At 45.3% G+C, this 24,775-nt stretch overlaps 1 protein-coding gene across 1 annotated transcript; it reads left to right on the top strand.

The window, feature by feature from the left end:
• Nucleotides 1-536: 536 nt before the first annotated feature.
• RASSF2 (Ras association (RalGDS/AF-6) domain family member 2) lies at nucleotides 537-24,111 on the top strand. The gene is made up of 10 exons (XM_015421106.1): nucleotides 537-607; nucleotides 1,214-1,289; nucleotides 2,213-2,364; nucleotides 6,272-6,360; nucleotides 12,296-12,456; nucleotides 15,052-15,153; nucleotides 16,425-16,476; nucleotides 19,033-19,154; nucleotides 22,792-22,889; nucleotides 23,382-24,111. Exons 1-10 carry the CDS (start codon nucleotides 549-551, stop codon nucleotides 23,449-23,451), a joined length of 981 nt encoding a protein of 326 aa, XP_015276592.1. The 5' UTR covers nucleotides 537-548; the 3' UTR covers nucleotides 23,452-24,111.
• Nucleotides 24,112-24,775: the final 664 nt, after the last annotated feature.

Genomic DNA, 24,775 nt, shown 5'->3' with positions numbered 1-24,775 from the left:
CATTGGTGGGGACTGGGGAATAGAGTTGTCAGATCCAGGCTGGGAAACTCCTGGAAATTTGGGGATGGAGCCTGAGGAGGGGAGATAGCCCTCCAAAGCATTTTCTCCAAGGGAACCGATCTCTGTAGTCTGGAGATAAACTGTAATACTGGGGGATCCCCAGGTCCGACCTGGAGGCTGGCATCCCTACCCTTGGTCCATCCAGGTCAGTATTGTCTACTCTGACTGGCAGTGGCTCTCCCTGTGAGGTCTATCACATCACTTACTACCTGATACTTTCAATTGGAGATGCCAAGGATTGAACCTGGGACCTTCCATATGCAAGGAAGAGGCTCTACCACTGGGCCACAGCCCTTCCCAATTTACCAGCAGCTAACTATGTAGGAAGGGGTTGAAGTACTGGCTCCTCACTAGGTTTCCTTCTCAAAATGTCCCTCCGGGCAAACAAATTGCTGATAAGACTGTATCCCTGGCATCTTCCTGTCCCTTCCAACAGCAGCTTTTTTCTTTCTTTTAAACGCAGGTCCTGATGAAAGGCTCCCCTGAGAATGGACTACAGCAGCGAGATACACTTGGTCCCTTGTGGAAAAGAGAAATACATTTCAAAGTAAGTCACTGAAAGGGGGCAGGTCCCAGATGGATCTGCAGTTTTTGCAGCTGGTGTTGTCATAATCCCCCGGGGCATTGTCTGGCTTTTGTGTGCATGGGCACGCCTGTGACGGAAGTGGCGATAGACATTTGCAAGTCATGAAGCTGTGGATGCAGGGGAAATGAGGACAGGCACCGAATGAGTTGCAGCTGTTGCTGTGTAATGGGTTGGAAGCCCCTCAAAAAGAAAGGGGGTCTGGAGACATCTGTTAAACAAGCAAAAATGCTTGTGGGCACCTGAAGGTAGGTGTCTTTGTGAGAGAGTGTATTCCAACAGGAGAAGCTCTTAGTTGCACTTGGTTTCCAGCTTCTGCTTCAGCAATGTTGGTTCCCTAGTCCACCGTGGTATGCAACCCAGAGGTCATCTACTTTCCACTGGTACGTAGGGAGTGTGTTTTGGCCTTGAGGAGGGAGGGGGGCACATGGGCCCTCAGAATATGGTTCCATATCAAATCCTTAATCTAGCGGGTGCATTCCCTCTTCCTGAATGAAGGTACACAAGCTTGTTGATGCTTATCAGGAGGGATTCATCCATTCTCCATTTGCTTCTTTTGCCCCCTTCCAGAAATGAGTTGCTGCTGCACTTGAAGACATATAACTTGTACTATGAAGGTCAGAATTTGCAGCTACGGCACAGAGAGGTAAGAAATAAATTCTCTTTCTGGACTTGGCAGGAAGGTAACATCACACAGTGTGCTAAAACAAAACAAAAAAGGTTACAATTATTCGCCGTCCAAAGTCTGTACCAAAACAACTGGTTTCTTGGATCTGTGTACATTACACAAAATGAGAAGAGCATGTGCATAACTTTTTATTATATGTAACTGACTGCAACTTTTACACTCTTTTTTATAATTGAGATGTTGCTTGCTGTTACTAGGCATGAAGAACAAGCACGACCTCTGCAAAATGTTGAAACCAAAACCTCCCAGTTGCTGCAATCAGCGCACACAGAGGGGGAGCATACATGTCCATGCTCACGAGCCCACAATTGCACTAAAAATGAGGCCGTTGTGTGCTTGTACTGGTTTCCCTTTCTGTGTGCTCTGATTGAATGTGCAGAGGTGCGTGTAGAGGGCTGGTATGAAAATGGGGGCAGCTTTGCAGAGTATCCTTATAACCAGGGCTATTTTTGTAGAAAAAGCCCAGCAGGAACTCATTAGCATAATAGGCCACACCCAACAGCAGGAACACATTAGCCTATTAGGCCACACCCCTGACAGCACAGCACATTAACATATTAGGCTACACCCCCATGTTACCAGAAGTGTGGTCATCCCGCCACACCCACCTTTTGCTTCTTATTCTGTTTACCTTGCTTGTTGTCAAAACCCAGGGCTGTTTTTGTAGCAGGAACCCTTTTGCATGTTAGGCCACACACCCCTAATGAAGCCAATCCTAATGAGTTTCTGCTGTTTGGTGTGGCCTATTATGCTAATGAGTTCCTGCTGGGCGTGGCCAACTTGGGAGCCAGCGTTCCTGCCCAAAAATAGCCCTGCTTATAACAGCCCCTTTTTGAATCACTCACAAGCCTCTCTCTCTTTCTGTTCCTTTTCTCCTCCAGGAAGAAGACGAATTCATAGTGGAAGGCTTATTGAACATCTCCTGGGGTTTGCGCCGGCCAATCCGCTTGCAGATGCAGGATGACAACCAGCGCATCCGCCCCCCGCCATCCTCCTCCTCCTGGCACTCAGGCTGCAATCTGGGAGCGCATGGGTCAGTGCAGGGTGCATATGTATGGACTAGTTTTTTTGTGCCCAGATACCTTCAGAGGGACTGGCTGCAGGTTGTATGTGCCGGGAAGGCCCCAGTGCCAATTGTTAAAGGAATGGCAGCTTTGGAAAGGGGTTATTTTCTTCTGCAGACCCCTCTGCTCCCTGTAGGATCCCAGCTGTGCATGCAACTGCAAGGCTGTGCTCACGGTTAGCTTACTGTAACCATCTCTGGCGTCAGGGAGCTTGATTCATTCAGCTTCTGAGACTCTGTAATCGAAATGATCACAGGCTGCAGCATAAATAAGAGTACAAAAATAAATGCTTTGTGGCCGACTCTATCACTTCTGCTGTTGCCACAGTCTGTTGCTACCATTGCATGAAGCCGTTCTGTGCAATACACAGAGTTGAGGCGATAGAGTTCTGGACTGCGCCATGTCGGGGCGGAAGAGATTAGATTTTGAAATGCTCATTTCATTTGCAGACAGCCTCTTTTTGCATGTAGAAAATGAACACATCATCTTACTGTTTTCGGTTGAAATGGATAAAATGACTCGAAAGCTTAACAATATGGAAGCAGAAGATTTCTATAATGATTGGAGAGATTTAAAAGACTATTTGGGCAAATATTGGGATGTAAGAGACAATTTATTTTGCTTTAGTAACTACTGAATATTGAATTTTAGTAACAAGAAAGGATAGAGATAATAATTGTAATAGTTGAATAATAGTTACCTAGTGAACGTGTAATGAGGAAATAGATGGAGGAGAGAAGGTTAAGCAATATACAGGAGGTCGTAGCCCTGTGGGAAGCCATATGGGGGGGGGAAGGGAGGTGGGTAGGATGTAAAGGGTATAAATGTAAAATCAATGTTGGTTGTGATTGATTATATCTTGAATAAAAATTTGTTTAAAAAAAAAAGAAAACAAAATGAACACATCAAGGAGAGAAGCTTAGATTAGCCTTCCCCCTGATGAAATGACTTATTACATGTTGGGAGGATCTTTTCTTAAGCATGGGAGAGCCTGACCCACCTCTTCCCACTGTCTCTTTCTCTGTCACATGCAGAATGTTTCAGAGGTTAATGCTGATGCTAGTTTTGGTAGACTTTCTTTTAGTCTTTCACTGTGTAAATCAGGAAGAGTCATTTCCTTTTTCTCCATGGTTTTCATAGGCCGGTAACCACTTCAGATGCTACTGGGGCTGTTAACCTGAAAGCTTGGGGAATCAGTTGTTGGAATGTTATTTTAATATGTCGTATAACCAGGGGTCATTTCGTAGAAAAAGAGCTAGGGGGACTCATTAGCATAACTCATTAGCATTTTCCACACCCCCTGACATCACCGGAAGTGTGTCATAAGGCCACCGGAAATGTGTCATAAGACCGCCCCCAACGGTCCCGGCCGCCACCGCCGGCCTTGCAGCTCTACTGCCGAGCCCCATGAGGGGCCCGGCGGTGGACCTGGAAGGCCGGCAGGAGTGCAAGGAAGCCCCGCAAAGGCCCTCCCTGGCCCCAGGCAGGCAGGCAGGGGTGGGGAGAGGCAGGGAGGAAGCACCTTCCCCTTGGTGCCGTCTGCCCCCCCCCCCCCCCGGCCATGCACCGGATCTCCAGAAACAGCAGTTCCCTGCACTTTTTTTTTAATTTATAAATTTTTAATTGGTTTTGCCAACATATATACATAGACAGAACAGACAAATAAACAAATAAACCATATATCTCCACACCCAACCCACACCCATCCCCCCACCCTGCCAACGCTGTTGGGTTTCAATATCACGTTAACTATATATGGCATACATAAGATAAATTCTCTCGAGTATTACCAATCGCCCTTACAGTTTCAGTATCTCTAGGTCTTTCCTTACATTCAATAAATTTATCAAATCTCTTGTGATTTATTCTGAACTTAATAATCTGATAGGAAGAATCACCTCTTAATCAGTTACAGCAGTCATCAGAGTCTCAATATTGCCTATGGGTTGTATTCGTTGTATTTCATTCAACCAGTAACATTATAATTCAGTAAACCTATTACTCAGAACTTAATATGGAGTAATTAAAAAGGATTTTGCACCAATTAATTTCATCCCACTATTTTCACATAATCACTATTTACTTATTCTAAAAATTTTCCATCAACTTCCTGGCTTTTTGCAATATCCTCCATAATATCAAAAATAAAATAAAGAAAAAGAGAGAGAAACTAAAAATCTGTCCCCAATTACTTCGTCCTGTTGTTTTTTGGTATGTATTCTTCTCATACACATCCCTCAAGCACATTTATCTAATTACTTAATCATCCATTGATATTGCCAATTCCGAAGTTCTGCTTTCTAGAAAGTATTCTGAACAAAAAATATTTTCATGCAATTATACTATTCCATTTATACTGCTAGACAAATATTAGCAACTTCTACACAAAGTACATTTCAGTGCAATTTTCAAATTCCATTTATACCGTTGGATATGTATTTCTGATTTATTACCTTAATAAAGAAGTAATAAATTCACAAAACCTAAATTATTGTTTCCAGGTTCCGTTTCTTTCCTGATTTCGTTTTCCTTGCTTTCTTGCCAGTGCCTCAAGTCTTTGTATTCCTCAAATAAAAGACCCACCAGGTCCTTCCCTCACCTGTAATTCTCTGCCTTCTTCATCTTTTTCTTTATTCTGCCTTTCTTCAGTGCCTTCTTCTGTCTTTGAAAAGGCTTGGCACACCTTTTTGCCCCCTTTCTAATTTTTAAGTTATTCCTTTTTTGAAAAGTACCTTTTAGGGGGTGACTTCCTTTTGTCTCTGCATCTGCCGGGGTTTGGCCGTCGTGCTGTGGCTCATGTTTTTTTCCCGTCAACTTGTTTTCCGAAGTATCATACTGGACCTGTAATTTTTGTAGACTAGTATTGTTATTGTTGTTATCATCAACAGGGAAATTTGAGGGTTCCTTTAAAGTCTTAGTCCATATTTGCTGCAATGCTTTATCCAGTTTCTCCTTTAATATAATTTGGAAGCGTTCCGAGTTCAGTTCGGCTTTTATTGCTTCGCAAACGAGCGCCACCGCCGCCATTTTCTTTTTAAATCAGTTATCTAGTTTTCCTTTATCATTGTGGCCGAGATTTTCCTTCAGTTGTAAGTTTGTACCCAAAATAGAGGATGATAATTCCGGTAAAAAAGTTTGGACTCTTACCCCTTCATGTAGCATAAAGCCCCTTCCATAGTTCCGGCCGCTTTTCACCGATGGGAGGTCTGTAAGAGGGGAATTGAATCCTTTCCTTCATTAAATTTTCGTTTAGTAGATCTGCCGTTCGAAGTTATATCAAAAAATACACCCGTGCAAAAATTTAAACGTTTTAAAATCGCGGCTGGCTGCTGCTAAAGGGAACCATGACAGGCATGTTCCCTGCTGCCCGACGCTCCTGCGTCGCGGCCAATTGGCTGGCGGCGGGTATAACCCCCCCAAAACAGGGGACTCCTGGCAAACCGGGGGGGTTGGCAACCCTACTCAGAAGCGAAGCAGGGTCAGCCCTGGTCAGTATTTGTAGGGGAGACCACCAAGGAATACCAGGGCTGCTACACAGAGGCAGGCGATGGCAAACCTCTGAATGTCTCTCGCCTTGTAAACCCTATGGGGTTGTCAGCTGCAACTTAATGGGAAAAATGACTTGATGTGGCTATACTTGAATAATTTAGGCTACACTTGAATAAATAGGGACAGACTTAAGATCACCACGGCTATTTTTGTAGCTAGGGAAAAAAGCAGCTTGTGTTGTGCCACTCATGCGAGTAGACCATGAGCATGGGCAGCACATTAGGTGATGGTGGGACAGTCTGCACTGACTGTTGCTTTGAATGTGGGAAGCAGGAATCATTAACCTTCTTTTTCACTTTTTGGTTTCTTTGTGTGTCTCATGATCAGGTCTGTTATAAAACCCAGTACCTTGCCGGACATTGAAGTAACTGATGCTGAGCCTTCAGTGGATGATGACGAAACTGACAGTACAGTTGGTAAGGCAGCAACAGATTCCGGAGGGTGGGAACCTTGCAAGTGATCAGTAGTTAAGGTTCTATCCCATTCGTCCTCTAAGGAACTCGGAGCAGTTTACACTGGCCCGTAGCTAGGGTGGGGCATTTCAGGGCTCTGCCCCCTCAAAAGTGAGGCACGCCCCACAACAGCTGCTGTCCCTCCCCCTCCCCCCTCCCGTAACATTCAAAGTGCCCTCCAGCTGATCAGCGGGAGCATGTGGCCTGCCAATCAGCTGGAGGGCCCTTTAAATCTTGCAGCCACCCTTTAAATGCTGTTCTTCTAGCCGGGACTGCCTGTACCTGATCTCCAAGCAGCAAAATCACCGCTTGGAGTTCAGGGAAGGTGTGCAGCCTTAAAGGGAGAGGGGTGATTGCTGGCTGCACACCCTCCCTGAACTCCAAGCAAGCACTGCTTGTCGTTCAGGGAAGGCATACAGCTGGCAGCCCCCCTCCCCCCTGCTGTCACACAAAATTTCCCTGTGCCACACCAACCCAAAATTTCTGGCTACAGGTTTGAGTTTACACACTTCTGTCCTCCTCTATTTTGTCCTCACAACAACTCTGTGAGGTAGGTGAAAGAGAGAGAGCATGCACACATGTGTGTGTTGTGTGTGTGTATATATATATGGTTGTGACTGGCCTGAATTCATCCCTAACGTGACAATCAGACTCTCCACTTCTGCAGTAAATGGGATGCTATATTTGAAAGGGGTCAAAACAGATACCTGATCCTGGGATGACCAGGTGCCGTTTCAGTCCTCATTCCAATGGCATCCTCAAAGGACTTCCTTTACTTTCTACCTACCCTAGAAGTGAATGGTTGCCAACATACTGGAGGACATGAAGCTGCTTCATATCAAGTCAGGCCTTTGGGCTGTCTCATTCAGTGCTGTCTACTCTTACTGGAAGCAGCTCTCCAGCGTTTGGGGCAGAGGGAGTCTTTGTTGAGCACCTGCTTCCTGAGAGCTCTTTACTAGAAACACCAGGGACTTCCTGTGTGTAAAGCAAGCTGAACATGGCCACTTCCATCCCATTACTGGTCAAAGCATAGGCTTAAGGGGCAATCTGTGTGTGAGTGTGTGGTGGGGAACCCACACTTAAGGTTGTAGCAAGGCAGTGGAGAAGGTTGTGTGTAGGTGCTGTGACACACATCCTGTGGTTTCAGAACATCCTGCCATTCTTGTGCAGAGCAGATGCAGCCGAACAGATCTTGCTTTCTTCCTTTCTGAGTTCATGTGACCAGCACCCCCCCTCCACACACACCCCCCATGGGCTGCTGAGGAACTCACTCCGCTTCCCTTTCCCTTGGCAAGGCAGTCCTTGCCTCTTTAACGAGAGAATAACAGAAGTCATTGTTAAGGGCGGTTACCATGGGGAAAAACATTTTCAAGATGGGCTGTCCCTCCATGAACAGAGATCAGCCTTCCTGTTTAATACGGGGGGGGGGGACTTCATGGGAATTTAAAGGCGTTGTGCAATCTGAGCTGAGCCCTGTCATTGTTTCCTTTTTTTGAAAAATAAGCAAGGCCCCCCCCCGAGATCAAAGCCGCAGCATCCGTGTTACTCAAAGAAGCAGAAAGGAAGTGCGGCTGCACATCGCTTTGAGTAGACAAAGTTTGAAATGTTGGGTGTGGACTTTTGAGTCGCATAGGATTCAGAACCAAAGTGAGCAGGGAGGGCACAATTTTATAATTATGCGTTTTTGTACTGAGAGTGAGTGCGTATGTCCATTCACCCCCTCCCGCCTGAGCATGTTTAGCATAATTGTGGATGTTTGCGGGTCTTGTGACTGAAATGCCAAGTTCCACAGGCTGCTCTGGCTTGAAATTTTCTGCTGTCCACTGTAGCGTGGTTACAACACCCCCTTATTTGCAGCTGAGCACTTTACTGGGTGTAGGTTGAGGTCTTTCACATCACCTACTACCCTCCCGACCTTGTTTTGACACCCCCCCCAGCATTTAATATCTTCTGTATTGTGTATATTGTCACCTTAATAATGGGAGAAACTGACAGTCCTGGTATTTGTGGCTGATGGAAAGAGAGAGAACCCCTCCCCCCAAAGAGATGTCTCTTCACTTAATGGCCCACATGCTGGATGTTGACTGTAAAATAAAAAGTTTTTAAAAGCCACCTTGTTTGGGGTCTGAAATAGGAGGACTGCCGTATGGTGTGGCAGAACGTTGAAGCATGAGTTTAAGGAGCCCATTAAAAATGGATTAAGAGGGATTTTGTTATATTTTGGGTCCCAGCCAGGCGTCCTTGAGGAGCTCTCCAGGCGCGGTTTGCCTTCCCCACCCTTAGTTAAAGGATTAAAGTACTCTGCAAAAAGCCATTTTAAATCCAGTTGCCACCTTTTTAATCTGGGAAATTATGGGCAGCCCACTCGGTGGGGCAAGACGAGTGTAACGTGGAGGAGCTTGTCATGACCTCGTCGGGGCCTCTGATAGCATCATATTGTTTGTATGATTGTGCAGGACATTGCAAGACAGGCTACATCAATTTTCATTTTCAGAGAGAGTTCAGCAGTGGTTAGAGATGCATGTGAAGATCCTTTGGTCTTGTATGTGGGGTGTCATAAATGCTGGGGCACTTCCAAAATAACCTACAAAGCGGAAATGTGTTGCTTGCTGTGAGACAACCCAAGAATGACACACTTAAGAGAACCTGTCTCCAAAATAACCTGCAAAGCTGAGGCTGAGATGTGTTTCTTGTTGTGAGAAAACATAAGAACGGCACTGTAATGATTCCTTGTTTTATGTGTGTGTGTGTGTCTCTTTAAAAGTTTGGTTGCATGGTGGTAAGTAGACTTGGGTGGTTAAGAGAAGTGAGCATGATATGATTGGTGGTTGACAGAGAGGGGGAGAGGTTTTAGAAATGAAAATGAGTGGATGAGTATGTGTGTCAGTCTAGAGTTTCAGTTAGGTTTGACAGTTGATGTTCAGTTAGATAGTTCGTTCTGAGGTCTGTGAGAGAAGCAGTCTTGTGTGTGATATAAGAGTTAAGTTCTGTGTATGAAGGAAGTTAGAGAGAATAAGAAAAAAATAAATGAAAGTTTAAATTGAAGACAAATTATAGGAAAGGCTGTATGTCCTGATAACTTGGAGAGGAACAGTGAACTTATAAGACCTTGAGTTAAAGTGTTACAAAGTTACCTTAAAGATCCCTGTCAGTAAGGGAGCAGATCTTGTGTGAGACACCAAGCAATTGTTGAAAATATTCACATTACTGGTTACATTGTTCTACCATTTTATTTATGAAATATTTCAATAAATCTTCTTTATTCAAGTATGCCAACTCTGAAATAAATACTTCCTTAGGACCACATAGATCCTCATGAGGCTTAAACTCAACCTACCTACCCAGTAAAGAGCCAAAGTAAAAGCATAAAGGTTTGGAAAGCCTTAAAATTTCCTGGTGGCAGCCGGATATACCCTAGTAGAACAAAATAAAGAACACTTTTAAAGGGAAACCAGTCCTCCCCATATAAGGGGTCGTCACAGGCACCCTTAAGAGAACCTGTCTCCATGTTCAGCAGAAGGAGGTGATAGAATGGCTTTATGCCACTTCAGACTGTCATTGGCCAAAGCCAGATTTGTAAGTTTCCCCACTTTTAAAAACAAAAACAAACCCCCCCCCCCTGCACATTTGTTTTAAAAATTAGCACTTCAGGAAGACAGGTTCTAGTTGAGCTAGTTCTTGGCATGCTGTGCTAGTTTTCCACATAGGGATTGTTAAAGAAAAATGTGATTGTGCCCCCGCTGGCAGTCTGCTGTGGTACAGTCCATTCTACCCCATCAAGCATGCTGCTGCCTCATTACCCCCTTATTCTGCTGCCAGTCTTAAGCCAGGCCTTAGATGCCCAGTCGTTAAAATGTAACACATGTGGCACTCCAGCACAAAGCAAGCAAAAGCCCAAACAGAATGTCCTCTAACCCTCCCTGAACTTGAACCAGTCATCAACGGGCACTCTAGAATATGCATCCTTGCCTGCAGAATGCAAGCTGAATTGGATGGTACTCCTCCAAAGCAAGATTTTCATTCTTTAGTTATACATACACACACCTATTGCACTTCCTAGCTCTTTTTATGTTTTTTTAAAACCTCAACCCCATCTTACTTGAAAGTAGGGGCAGAACAGATGGAAGTTGGTTTAGATGCTTGGTGCTTGCCCTCACAGAAATTGCAGATAGCCTCAGTGTGCAAGACACCTGTTCTGTTTGTTCAGACGGAACTCCTGCAACACAAAGAGTCTATGAAAATGGTGAACTGATTGGCAACCTGGAATAGTAGGAAAGGTGGCTTTCATGGTGCATAAACGGCACCCCAGTTGACCAATGTAAAACATACAAATATCTGGGCATAACCTTCCATGAATCCTTGAACTGGAATGCCCACATAGCCCTAACCAAAATAGCAGCTCAAGACCATAGGTGCAATAATGGGATTCTTCCACAACAAGGGTGGCCACCTCATAGACACAGCCATCAAGCTTTATGCTAGCAAGGTCATCCCCCAAATACTCCATGGTGCTGAAATATGGGGATGGCAAGACCAAGTCCTTACCAGGGTGGAAATAATCCAAAACAATTTTATGAGACGCATCCTGGCACTCCCAAGGGGGACACCAACAGCCATGACGCGAGCCGAGCTGGGTTTGCCTTCAGTAAGGGCACGTGCACATGCTGTAATTTTAATATTCTGGAAGAAACATCAGCTAGTTGATACAGGTTCCTTTAGCAACTCTAGCTCCATATTCTGCAAATTAACAACTCAACCCGATTTAGCATGCTATTCAACATTATTACTAAATATACAATCCCAGACGACTTATTACTCCCCTCAGGTAATAACTCTCATTTGCGGGATTGGGTTTACAATGAAGGCTCTCGAACTGACAAATCCTTAATTAGTCAACAGAAATTTGCCCCACGGTATCCGGCATTTTAAACAGACCACTCCAGAGCCTCCTACCTGGCTCATATCTCAATCTACAGCATAAGAAGGGCATTCACTGCTCTTTGTTTTCAGACCCTGCCAACTGAGCTGCTAAAAGGACGATATCTCAAAACCCTTACAACCAACGTACCTGTCTGTGAGGGATTTCGGTTGAAGATCTAACACACTACATTTTAGAATGCCCCCTGTACAGTGGTCCTAGAATCAAATTCCTCAACCCAATCCTAACAACTTTACAATTCACATTAGGCACCGACATAGTAACCTTTCTACTCTTGGACGTCAATCCCACCATTTCTTACAGAATGGCACTCTATGCTTATGCTGCAAGAAAAATTAGAGATAGGGCTATGGAATGATTGTACTTTTAGAATATGTCATTTAGACATCTGATCTTAATACCTATATTTTCATTCACATATTCTATATTTTTAATACTGTCTTGTTAATTTCTGTATTTCTTATATTTTATGTCTTATATTGTGATGGCCAATGGCTATAAACAATAAACTTGAGTGAGGTGGCTTTGTGGAGGTGTCCATAATTTACCATGTCCTACTGGGAAGCTTCCTAGAAGCTACTGACTGGCCATTGGTGCAAATGAGATGCTGACAGGGATGGACCTTTGGCCCGAAACTGCAGGGCAGTGTTTGTGTTCTTAAAACAGCCAGTGTCGTGTAGTGAGGTCGTCAAACTACAATCTGGGAGGCCAAGATTCGAATCCCCACTCTGCCATGGAAGTGGCTGGTTGACCTTCGCCCCGTCATACACTCTCAGCCTAACCTACCTTAAGGGTTATTGTGAGGAAAAAATGGAGGAGAGGAAAATGACTGAGAAGAAACGTGGGGTATAAATGAAGTACATAAATAAATGTCTTCTGTCAGAGAGCGGGGAAGGGGGGGGGGCTGTGTATAAAGCCTGTCCATTAAATGTGCAATTTTAAATTGCATCTCTGTTTCAGATGCCAAAAACCTTAAGGCTGAGCAGGAAGATGTACCTCAGCTGATGCGCACACGAAGTGATGTTGGAGTGCGCCGCAGGGGGAACCTCCGCACCCCAAGTGAACAGCGCCGGCTCAAGCGCCACCGCTTCTCTATAAATGGGCACTTCTACAATCATAAAGTAAGCCCAGTTTTCCCTTGAAGGACCCCTTCCTCTTGTCTGCCAACTGAAGTCTACCTCCCCATCCCTGATCTCTGTCCCCCCCCCAAAGAGGTGATGTGGATGACTGCTGAATAGGGCTTTTTAGGGGGGTGGGAGGGCTTTGGAATTCTCTCCACCTTGAGGCTTGTCTGATGCTTAACTGTCCTGTCTTTTAGACACCAGGCCCAAACTTTTAGCTGAAGAGTTTTTATCTTTTTAATTCTGTTTTATGGTCTCCTTCCAGCCTGAGGACAGTTTTATGGAGGTTTTTTTTATGCTGCTCAATGTTTGTTTTTATGCCCTTAATAAGTCCACCAAAGAGCTCCCTGAGCTGTCTGAGTTGCTTTGGTTTGTGGCAGGACCCAACATGGGTACAGGTGGTAAGAGGACTCCTAAGGGCCATCTGCCAGCCAATGAATTTCAAAGACAAGCTGGGGAAAACCAGCAAATCCCCCTTCCCCAGATTGGTATTGTAGTACCTGACGTTTCACCAGCAGCTGTGACTAGCATCCTCAGAGGTGTAACACAGAAAGATGGAGTATTCTCTGTGTCAGTGTGAGAAGAAAAATGGTAGGTAGGTATATTGTATCTACTCAGGAAGGTGGGGTAGGGCTGAGTCATTATTGGGTAAGAGTTTCCCAGGTTGTGACATGCTAATGGAGGAGCTTTCCTGAGGAAGTTATTTTGCATATAGATTGGCTATTGAAATTCTAATCTTATCTGTAGTGCTGTTGTCAGATGTAGAGCATTTTGTGTTTCTCAGGACTGGAAACCATGCCCTATTTATTTTTAAACTCTCCTCTTTCCTGTTGAAATTGTGTTTATGTTTATGAACTTTAATGGCTTCCCTGTGTAATCTGACATGGTAACTGGATGTCTTGTCCAGCATTTCAGTGTCTTAGAATAAGCTACTGTGTCCTGTTTGAGTTAGGCTATGTTCAATCACTGCTGATTTTTCAGGTTGGCCAAGTCTGCAGTGTCTTTCTTGTTCTTTTATTCCTGTCTGGATGCTACGTTGTGTGGTCCCGATGTAAAATATTAGAAAACATTAGAAAAACATTGAATGGCACCAAAATGAACACAGTATGCATTATTGGCCCACAAGTGGGAAAAAGCAAAGTGGAGGGGGGGCATGCCAGATAACATGGTACCTGTCGCTGTCCTCCACCAAAAAGCCTGGTGGAAAATCTCTGCCTTACATGCCCTATGGAATTGCATGAGGTCCCACAGGGCGCAGATGTTATTTGGCAGAGCGTTCCACTAGGTAGGAGCCAGGACTGAAAAAGGTCAAGGACAGCTGGGCTACTTTAGGGCTAGGGATCACCAGCAGATTATTTCCAGCAAAGCATAGAGCTCTTCGAGGGACATACCAGAGGAGGCGGTCCCAAAGATACATAGGTCCCAGACAATGCTTTCTCTAAACTGTGGAGTCTTGTGAGCAAAAATTCTACTTTGTGAGTTCCTGGCATTAAAGTTGTGAGCAAGCAATTTGGCTACTGCATAAATTAGTTTGCTCTGGAGCCATCCTTCCTGAGCGAAGACAAAAATGTGTGAGTCGGAGGCTAAAAGACTGTGAGCTAGCTCACACTAACTCAGCTTAGAGGGAACACTGGTCCCAGACTGCTCAAGGCCTTAAAGGTCAGCACCAAAAGCTTTAACCTGACCCAGTGCTCCACTGGGAGCCAGTGCAGCTGGCGCAGCACAGGTTGAATGTGTGTGGTCCGTGGTGTCGCAGTCAGGACTTGCACCGCCACATTCTGGACCAGTTGGAGTTTCTGGATCAGTCTCAAGGGCAAGCCAACAATAGAGCAAGTTAACAGTAATCCAGTCTAGAGGTGACCATTGCATGGATTACTGTGGCTAAGTCAGGGCGAGACAGAAAAGGGGTCAGCTGCCGCCTGGCACAGCTGGTAAAACGCCAGCTTGGTAACATTTGTGATCTGGGTCCTCATGGATAAGGTGTCCAAGACCACACTCAAACTCTTGACAGTTTGCGCCAGTATTAGAGGTGCACCCTCAAGAGTGGGAAGCTGAAACCCCAACCCTGAGTCTCCCCCACCCAGCCACAGAACCTCCATCTTAGTTGGATTCAGTTTCAACCAACTCTTTCTCAACCATCACGGCCTCCAGCTCCCGGCCAGCTTTTGTGGAGGGGAGTCCGGACACCTTCCCATCAACAGATACAGCTGTACTGATGACATCCCAGCTTGAAACTCCATGCCAGCTGGGCAAGGGGGGCATATATAGATTTTGAACAAAACCGGGGAGAGGATTGCCCCCTGAGGAACCCCACATGTTAAGGGGAACCTAGTTGCCACCCTTCCCCCTAGTGCCACCCTCTGTCCCTGACCTTGGAGGAATGAGGCAAGCCACTGTAAGACCATCCCACACACTCCTGTGTCGATGAGGCGGTGGGTCAACAGATCATAGTCGACCGTATCGAACCCTGCTGGATGCTCTGCACATCTGGCCAGTGCCACGTTCCCACCAATCCACCCCCCATCTTTCACTTCTTTGACATCCAGCACTCCCCTCTTCTGATTCCCTGGGTTGTCTTTCTCTTCCTTTTCACAGACATCGGTGTTCACACCCGCCTATGGCTCCATCACAAACGTCCGAATAAACAGCACAATGACAACACCACAAGTTCTGAAGTTGCTGCTCAACAAGTTTAAGGCAAGGTTTTGCGGTGATTTTAAGGGTACTGGCACAAAAAAAGTTTGGTACCTGAGTGGGAAAATCCCAGTGGCACCTTCCCTCTCCCTGCTTAATCCAGCATGGAATTAGGGATAGTACAGAAGAGGGCAACCAAGAAGATTCAGTGGCTGGAGCACTTTTCCTATGAGGAAAGGCTGAAGAATCTGGAACCTTTCAGTTTAGAAAAGAGGTGACTAAGGAGGGTGACATGATAAAGATTTATAAAATTATGTACAGGGTAGAGAGAACTTTCCCTCCCTCTCCCAAATACTAGCGCTAGGAGGAACCCAATGAAGTTGACAGGGAAGTAGATTCAGGGCTGACAAAAGGAAATACTTTTTACTCAACTTAGTTTATTTATCAGTGAGTAATTAAATTGTGTAATTCACTGCCAGTGAATGTAGTGTTGGCCACCACAGCCGTAGATGGCTTTAAAGAGCATTAGATTGCCAATCTTCCTCAGTCTTTAAAAAAAAACATTATAAGGTGAGCGCTATATCACTTCAGTGGAGTCAGTGCATCTCAGTGGTGCTGCTATAGCACTGAAGTGCTGTAGCAGTCTAAGACTGTAGTGCTCACCTTAGAACATTAAAAAGTATGAGATTGTGTGGTGAAAAGGGGCAGGGAAAAAGGCAGCACTGTAGGGACTGCTGTGAACATTTGAAACAACATAGCACAGCAATTCAGAAGCATAATGAAGGGGTTGAAAATGGAAAGAAGCAGTTTCCCTCAAAAGCGGCTCAACCACACTTTGCTAACCCGATGCAAGTGGATTTGTATGAACAGGTAAATGAATTCTGCTAGCAGCCAGTTACTGAAATTGTTCTGTCTGAAATGACAGTAAAAATCCATTAGCAACCAGTTACTGAAACAGAACACAAAGGCAGTTTGAAGAGGGTCATCAGTTGTGCCTCTCTGTCTTTCCGGCGGTTGCCCTCGGGTACCCCTGGAAGTCTGCTGCTTGATGTGGCGGGTCTTCCTTTCCTTGCCTCATAGCTGGGCTGCTGAGGGTGACCTCTACAGCAAAAGATCCCAAAATCAGTCCATTGAGAATGTGTATGTGAGCTCCTTTGAGTTTCATTGATCAGGAGAAAAGTGGGACAGAAGTATTTTATATAGGGGAATGTCAAATTCATTAGCAGAAATCTCTGGATTTCAGCATGTTTTCTTTGGGAAGTTCTTTTTGTGGGATAATCTAGGTAAATGAAGTGTGTAAGTTGAAAGTTCTTTCGCGTTTTTTACATTTTCAGATTGAAAACTCTGCAGAGGAGTTTGCCCTGTACATTGTTCACACTAGTGGAGGTAAGCAGCCCACAAAGGGTGTTCAGGGGCTTTGGAATGAGAAGTGGTGTAGCACAGTGATGGAGAGTGCAAGCTCTGATTGAGGAAGTCCCTGGTTCAGTTCCCACCCCTGCCATGGACTCAGTAGGTCAGAACGAGATGTTTTGCAAGACATGCAGGGCTGTGTCCCAAAGCAGCAACTTTCCGTCACATGAGCACATGAAGCTACCAGCCCTGACCTGGATGGCCCAGGCTAGCACCGTCTCATCTGAACTCAGAAGCTATGCAGGGTTGGCCTTGGCCCTGGCTAGTATTTGGAAGGGCGATCTCCAAGGAATGCCAGGGCCATGACACAGAGGCAGACAATGGCGAATCGCCTCTGAAACGTCTCTTGCCTCAAAAGTCTAGCTCGACACCTAGTGAGGCATAACGCTAAAGAGCCAGAACTTCTGGCTTCCAGACAATACTTGGATCTCCTGGCTACTACACACAATGCCATAGGACAATTAATTAATTAAGCTACCTTATACCAAATCACACCATGGGTCCATCACGGTCACTATTGTCTACTCAGACTTGGATGCAGCTCTCACAGGGTCTCGGCTGGAGCTCTGTCACATTGCCTACTACCTATCCTTTTAACTGGAGGTGCCAGGGTTTGAACCTGGGACCTTCTGCCAGCCAAGCAGATGCTCTACCACTGAGCCACGGCATCATCCACCAGTAAACGTGTGCCTCGAGATCACTGGACTCCAGCTTTCCCTGCCGTCGCATCCCTATATGCATCAGCCGATGGAAGTGGGTATGGAAGCTCTGAGGACAATGGTGTCACATTGCCCATTTTCTAAAAGGCTAGATCTACATCTGCAGCACAGTGGGGGAGTCAATTCCTGAGGTGCCAGATCAGATTCTGTACCATTTTGGACTGCAAGATGGGAAAGGCAATGTTTGAATGCTCTCTCACGGAAAAGTCTCCCTGCAAGCAGAAGAACTAGCACAGCAGAGAGAAGGATCTTTCAAGCCCGGTCTTCTGCTTGTAGTGCGAATTCTTGACTTGGAAGCAGTTTTACTACTATTCTTAATAGGTAGGCAAGGAGGGAAGGCAGCATGGTGTAGCCCCATCTCATCAAATCTCGGAAGCTAAGCAGGGTCAGGGAGACTTTGCAGAGGCAGGCAATGGGAAAACACCTCTGCTTCTCAGTTGTCTTGAAAGCCCCTTGCTGGGATCGCCTTTAGTCAGTTACGACTTGATGGCACTTGCATACATAAATAAGTTGGAGAGCATTCCCAAATGTGACTTTTTTTTCACTTGTGCCTTGACAGAGGTTTACTGTCTGTTCTACTGCACATGTAGGCCAAGTCCTGTGAGCTAGAGGGGAAGAGATGTGGGCTTCCTCTCTATGGCAGGAGCCACACACTCTCACTTGTCTTGTGGAGGAGTGGAGTGGCATGCTGCACTTGGGACAGGTTGGCCTTATCAAGCTATTTCTGTGTGCCAGTTGTCCATTCCTCCAAGATGGCAGTTAGAATGCACTGCTGTAGCCCAGTGATAACATAAGAGAGTTTTTGCTAATTTGCATAAGAGCCCTGGAAGTGAACAAGAAAGATCTGAAATACCAGATCTCTCCAGACTGCTCTACAGTGAGGTTTCCCCCCATTCCTTTGTTGGCCGAGTGTAGATATGCAGTAAAACAGAGCACAAGCTGTTTAAAGAATAAAGTCGGTTTATTAACAAGGGAACAAACTTTGTAAGAAAGAGGAGACAGAAAGAGACGGCTAACTAGCTAGCAGGGAGTCAGTAATGAAGAGATCTCAGCAGGAGCTGGAAAAACCCCAGTGGAGCCAATCAGGAGACAGGAAAAAGACTATTTGAAAATAGTAGGAAGTCCCTCATCTCACTATGCTAATTAGTTGTCCCCTCTGCTGCCCCCTGCAGGATATTCTTGCCATTTTCTTTATCTAATCACAATAGACCTTGCATATTCCAACAGCCTTAACAGTGGCTTGTGGGGCATAACAACTCCTCCATATCCTAAGTGGGTGGTGGGGCAGCAGCTGCTATTCAGCGAGCACATATGCAAAGCCCATTTTGATTTTTTGGACCCTGGATCTATGGATCCTGGCTGCAGTTGAGAAATGTCAGTATAATGCCAATTTTGATGCAATACCTTTTCCCATGCTGCATTAAACCAAATTGCCAGCACTGTGTCCTGGTTTCCCAGAATGTTCTTGCTAAGCTTAGCTTCTGCCACTCCAAAGACAGTTGTTTCTTGGAGACCTTTTTATAGATCACATGAAGGTGTCTGATACTGAGTAAGCTCATTCATCTCAGTAATGTCCACTCTGACTGGCAATGATTTTCCAGAGCCCTAAGTGTAAAGGTCTTTCACATCACCTGATTCGTTTAACTGGAGATGCTGTGGGTTGATCCTGGGACCTTTGATATACAAACCAGATGCTCTTCCACTGAGCCACGGCCTGTTCTCAATGGGTGAATGTGGAAGTAAAGGTGGAGTCAGGAGTGTTGCCTTCTCCAGGGTCCTCAGTGCCTTGATTTTTTTTCTTTTTTGTACACAGAAAAGCAGAAGCTGAAGGCCACCGATTACCCTCTGATTGCACGGGTTCTGCAGGGGCCATGTGAACAGATTTCTAAGGTTTTTTTGATGGAGAAAGACCAAGTAGAAGAAGTCACCTATGACGTGAGTTGCTCTGCAAATATTTTACTTTCAGGGGTTTGTGCCGATTCACTTTTGAAAGCCATCTGCAAGGACTGGGAGTCAGAAATGAATGTTAGGAGGAGGAAGACTTATCAGCTTGTACTTGGGCCTTTCCTCTAACGTTTGTGCTTCAGATCCAAAGAGCTGTCATTGCTTTGTAAAGTTCATGTCTCCCCAGTTCATGCACAGTCAGCATTTGTATATGTTTGGTCAGCATCAAGGCAAAGACAAATTTCTCTTTTTGTGTTCTGTGCTAACAGAGAAGGGCATTGGCAGGGAAAATACCTCTCTGCTGCCATCTAGTGGCCAGATTAAAACCACTCGTTTCCATAAACATACACTATAAAGAAAGGGTGCTGGGATTAGACCTCACGCAGAGAGAGAAAGGGGGTGGAAATGTTTAAATGGAACAAGGACCTTTCCCCACCTGGTATGTTAAGCTGTGCTTTGCAAGTACAGGGTATCATTTAATGGAAAATGCTGATGCCTGACAAAACCTGTGTGTGTGTTACATGCCACCAAGCAGCTTCTGATTTTTGCTGACCCTGTGAATAAATGACCTCCAAAAAGGTCCGGACATTGACAGCCTTGCTCAGATCTTGCAAACTGAAGGCCACAGCTTCCTTGATTGAGCCAATCCATCTCACGTTAGGTCTTCCTCTTTTCCTGCTGCCTCCAACATTTCCTGACATTCTTGTCTTCTCATGATGTGACCAAAGGTAAGATAGCCTCAGTGGATTCATCTTAGTTTCTGGGAGGAATGCAGGCTTGACTTGATGTAGAATGTTGTACATATTAGATTCCATGTCAAAAATGAAGTCAAATGAAGAGGAAGTTCTTGTATTTTATTGTAATGAAATACGGAAAACAGTTAGGCCAAAGGAGCCATCAAAACGGATTGCTTTCTTCTCAGCATAATCAGGAAACATGCCTCAATTAATAGGAAAACAATTAGATCAAATAGTTAACCAAAAATTGACAACTTTCTTCTTTTTCTTCTTCATCTTCTTCTTGAGCATATTCTGAACATATTCAGGAAATACATGATATTTTATACATGGACTGACATCATCAAGAAAACAATATTCAAACAGCATAATTGGTTACAAAAGACAGTGGTAATTTGAGTAATAATCCTCTGATTGGCCAGATATAAAGAAACATATCTATATCAAACTTAAGTGTTTACTTAACCTAACCTAAATGATAATGGGCAAGGATTCTTCAGGTCAGACTAAAATCTTATCTGACCCAGACATTGAAAGGTTTGCCCTAAGAACTACAGAATCATGAACTTTGTACCTATTATGTTGTCTGCTAACAATATCAGACCTACAAGAGGAAAGCCTTCTATATAACAGGCCTTTCTAACATCCTAATAAAATATTACTTAAAGAATAAATCTATAAAAACCAGAGAGATATGAATATGAACAATCAAGAAGGAAAAACCTATATATGAAAATCTTTATATTCCCATTCATACTACAAGAACTCACTTATTTATCTTTTGAGAGGTCCATGGCATCCATAAAACTTTCTTCCAACACCACATTTCAAACGAATCAATTTTCTTCCTGTCGTTTTTCTTCATTGTCCAGCTTTTGCATCTATACTGTCGTTTGAATGATCTCAGTCTCCGGTATCATGTAGTAGAACAGGAGCTGGTCTGTATTTTTTTTTGGGGGGGGGGAGGTCACTAATGGATTTCCCAAACGGTGCTGTAGCTGCAGGCATTCCCTTGTTTTTAACTCTGAATCTCAGCTTCCCCAGAAACACATTTTATTTTTTTTCAGTTTAGAAGCAAAAGGAGGGGAAGTGGCGTAGGGGAGGGCCGTATAAATGTCTATAAAACTCTGAATGTAGAGAGAGAGATTTCCCCCCCCCCAGCTCTCTTAATCCTAGAATTAAGGGGTCATAGAACAAAGCTAGCCCAGGTTAGCCCGATCTCATCAGATCTTGGAAGCAAAGCAGGGTCGGCCCTGGTTAGTATTTGGATAGGAGATGTCCAAGGAATACCAGGGTAGTGATACGGAGGCAGGCAAGGGCAAACCACCTCTGAAGGTCTCTTGTCTTGAAAACCCTGCAGGGTCACCGTAAATCAGCTGTGACTCCACGGCACTTTTCACGACCAGAACAAAGCTGACTGGCAACAGGATCAGGACAGACAAAAGAATCTTTTAACACAGAGAATGGGTTTCCATGTGCATGGCCAGCTGTTGCCAGAAGAGTCAGACAAAGTCAGCTTGTTTTAACTTCGTTATTGTATTTTGGCTTTTATGTATGGAAACTGTTTTCAGCCTTTTTTGGAAAAGTGGCATAGAAATAAATTAGTAGGGGGGAAATTTTGGTCTGATCCATCAAGGTGACTCTTGTATTATTTAAGGCATTTTGGGCTAGACTTTCCTCATAAGCAGAGCCGTTCTGCTCGGAATGGAAAACCATTTTTATTAGTTTGTAGATCTTCTTGTCATATCTTTTACCTCTTGTCTTTCCCCCACACGTGTGGCATTCAGAAAGGGCAGGAGTGCAATTCTCCTGTTGACGCCAATTGCACACAGTGGGGTGCAGTCAGATCCCCAGATGGCATCGTGTGAAAGCCTCTTGCTAACAGTGCCATCCTAAGCAGAGTTACGCCCTTCCATGCCTATGGATGGGGTACAACTCTGTTTAGGATGGCACTGCAAGTCTCTTGCAAAGTCTGTGCTGAAGCATTTTGCAATGGAAGGAGCGGTCTTGTGATGCAATTGAGCCTCCAGCTCATATTCTGCCAGGACCTAGTTGAAGTTATGCAGGGTGGTGCCCCAATTTGGACCGGGAATAAGGATTCTGCAGCTCTGTTCTCCGAGGTTGAAATCAGATTTAGGGTCTCGAGCTGAGGGGGTGGACACCGAAGCCTGAAGTGGAGCAGATGAAAGACGATCAACCAAGAGCTGAAGGCCAGGCCCCTGTCCTGTAGGATTTATATCTGGCCTAGCTAGTCCAGAGATTTTGCACTGTTCTCCAGTCACAGGGTATGATGTTGCATCCCTTCTTCCCTTCCACATAAGCAGAGGACTCTGAGCACAAACAGTCCCAAGGGATTCCAGCATCCTCGCAGTGCTGAGCAAAACTATGGCCCTGTTCCTGCTAAAATTGCTCAAGCAACACAGGAAGGAATGTTCTGTGCTGGAACGAAGTGCTTCGAGTGGCACTTAATGGCAAGGGGTCAAGGCTCAGCAAAATTAATAGCTTTCCTCCAGCCTAAAGATCCTTTCTCTGGCTTAAGTGGGTTTCTTTGTCCAGAAGAAGAGCTACTGAGGTTGGAGTAACGCTCCTTAGGCTGGTGGGGGAAGACTTTACACTTAACAGACAAGAGGGAGGATACCTGCAAGTGAGCTACCTTTGGATCCTTTCCTGGTTCTTCCTTGCTCCTGTGATGTGTACACTAAGTCGTGGGTGCATCTGAAAATTCAGGAAGTTTGCTGTTGCCACAAAGAGCACTTTGGAGTCTGCAAATGTTTGTTCAGCTCTTCTGTGCTCTCAGATGAAGGAGTAAAATTGAAACCACTCTGGGCAGAACTCAGTACTTGAAGATAAAGGTCAATCGCAAGATTTCCCCATTTTTCTTTCCCCTGCAGGTTGCCCAGTATATCAAATTTGAAATGCCCGTCTTGAAAAGCTTCATTCAGAAACTCAAAGAAGAAGAAGATCGAGAAGTGAAGAAACTGAGGCGCAAGTAAGTTCTTCCTTGCCAGGGAGGTGGAACTAGTGGCTTCTAGTCCTCAAGGCCAAGAGTTTTACCAAGTGCCTTGGGACATGACAGCAGAGGACAGAATAATTCTGGAGGTGTTTTCACAGGTAACGCTGAAAGTGCCTTCTGGCCTGCTACTGTGGCATATTTTCTCAGACGTCCGTCCTACTGTGTTTATTGGCACTTGTTCTCAAATAAGCAGTCTTAGGATCACTGCCTTAAGAGCTTTTTGCACTTTGGGTCTGCATGTCTAAAGAACATATTGTAGTCCTGAATGTCCAGGAACATGTTACCATCCACTCAGAGAGGCGTGGAATGGCAGGTACCTCTGACATTATGGCGGCTTGATTTTTCAAGGCCTGCTTTTGTCCCCTCCCAGCAACCGGTGTGAGAATCAATACTGTGTGATGCCACTAGCCATTCCTCCCCTCTTACTTGCTGCAGACCAACCTGGCTCATTCTGTGCATTTTTTTAAGGTATTCGGTTCTGCGCGTAATGATTGAGCGGCGGTTGGAAGAGATCTCCGAAGGCCCAATCACAATGTAATGCCACCCTCCATGGAGAACTGTGCTAGAGCCTGGCGTCCGGAAGAGAGAGACTTCTTAAAGATGACAAATGCCCTGTGGCGAGCAAAGAGGATGCTTCCTCCCTGCAACTGAACTCGAATATGGAACTCAACTTTGGCCATTGTCTCATCCTTGCTCCCCAGTTGTAGAAGGAGTCTGTAGGTGCTGAGGCTTCCAAGGACTAAATGTGGGTCATGAGCTTCACACCTTCTGTCTTCTGCTGATGAGCTTCCCAGAGCCATCTGAGTGGCTGCTCCGGGAAGTGGGGTGCTGGGTTAGGTGGTCTTTTGCATCTGATCCCTATGTTCTTAGGGGGCTGTTAGCCATAACTGTGTCTGGATGCCACCTCTTTGCTTGTCAAAAATGTCAGCCTGTCCTTCACATCAAACTTCTTTGGTCACGATTAAGGTTTAGAGGGAAGCCTACCCTGTTGACATTCCTTCCCCCCCCTGCCCTAATTAGGCATTGGTGCTTTCCAAGGTCCTGTTATGGTCCTCACCCCAAGAGGGGCTGCTGCAGCACCATTCAACCCAACCACCACTGAGAGTCCTCAAGCACCTGTGGCTCTCTGGCCTTTTCCCTTGTTCTTTGTAAGCCTCCAAAGCAAGTTCTTTCTGCCTTCTGCTGGATCGGCAGAAATGCTGCCCCAAGTGGGCACAGATGGTTTGAACTTGCTAAGGTTGCTTTCATGCATGTTGGATAATGCACTTAAGCAAACATTTGCAACTGGATTTTCCTGTTTCACACAGGAATACCTAGTTGCAAACAATTGCTAAAGTACATTGAGAGTGCATTATCCAGTGTGTGTGAAAGCTGCCTGAATCTCAGTCTCTTCCACAGACACCCCCCTAGCCCCTTTGCATCTATCTCCAGGTAGTTCTCTCAAGTCCTTCCCCACAGCACACTATCTTCTTTGAGAAGAAAAAAGAGCTGAAAGACCCAAGTCGAAGGTATGAGGCATTCATCTTGGTCCGAAAATGTGCTTGTTGGGTTGACTTTTGAGTATGGCCAATGTCATTCGTCTGAAGCATGGTTCTCAATGAGGCATGAGAGGGGCTCTGAATGACTGTCACTGACAGCCAAGCCCAGGTTCCTTACTCTCTGTACCGCTAGGACAGGTTGCAGGCAGAAGGAGCTGTTGGCCTCAACTCCTCTGTTCTGCAGCACCACCAGTGCAGGTGGCCAGAAGGGGGCAATTGCACCTAGTTGCTCAGTGCAGTCTGATCTGCTGCAAACTGCCTGGGTCTACTGAACCTCTGACCTAGCATACAGTTGCTGGTCTTTACAGTGATGTGAGATGTGTA

Source organism: Gekko japonicus, unplaced genomic scaffold, assembly GCF_001447785.1.
Source record: "Gekko japonicus isolate JY-2015 unplaced genomic scaffold, Gekko_japonicus_V1.1 scaffold13, whole genome shotgun sequence".
NCBI lineage: Eukaryota > Metazoa > Chordata > Lepidosauria > Squamata > Gekkonidae > Gekko > Gekko japonicus.
The sequence above is the reverse complement of the archived record's forward strand: the minus strand, read 5'-3'. Positions and strand labels throughout refer to the sequence as shown.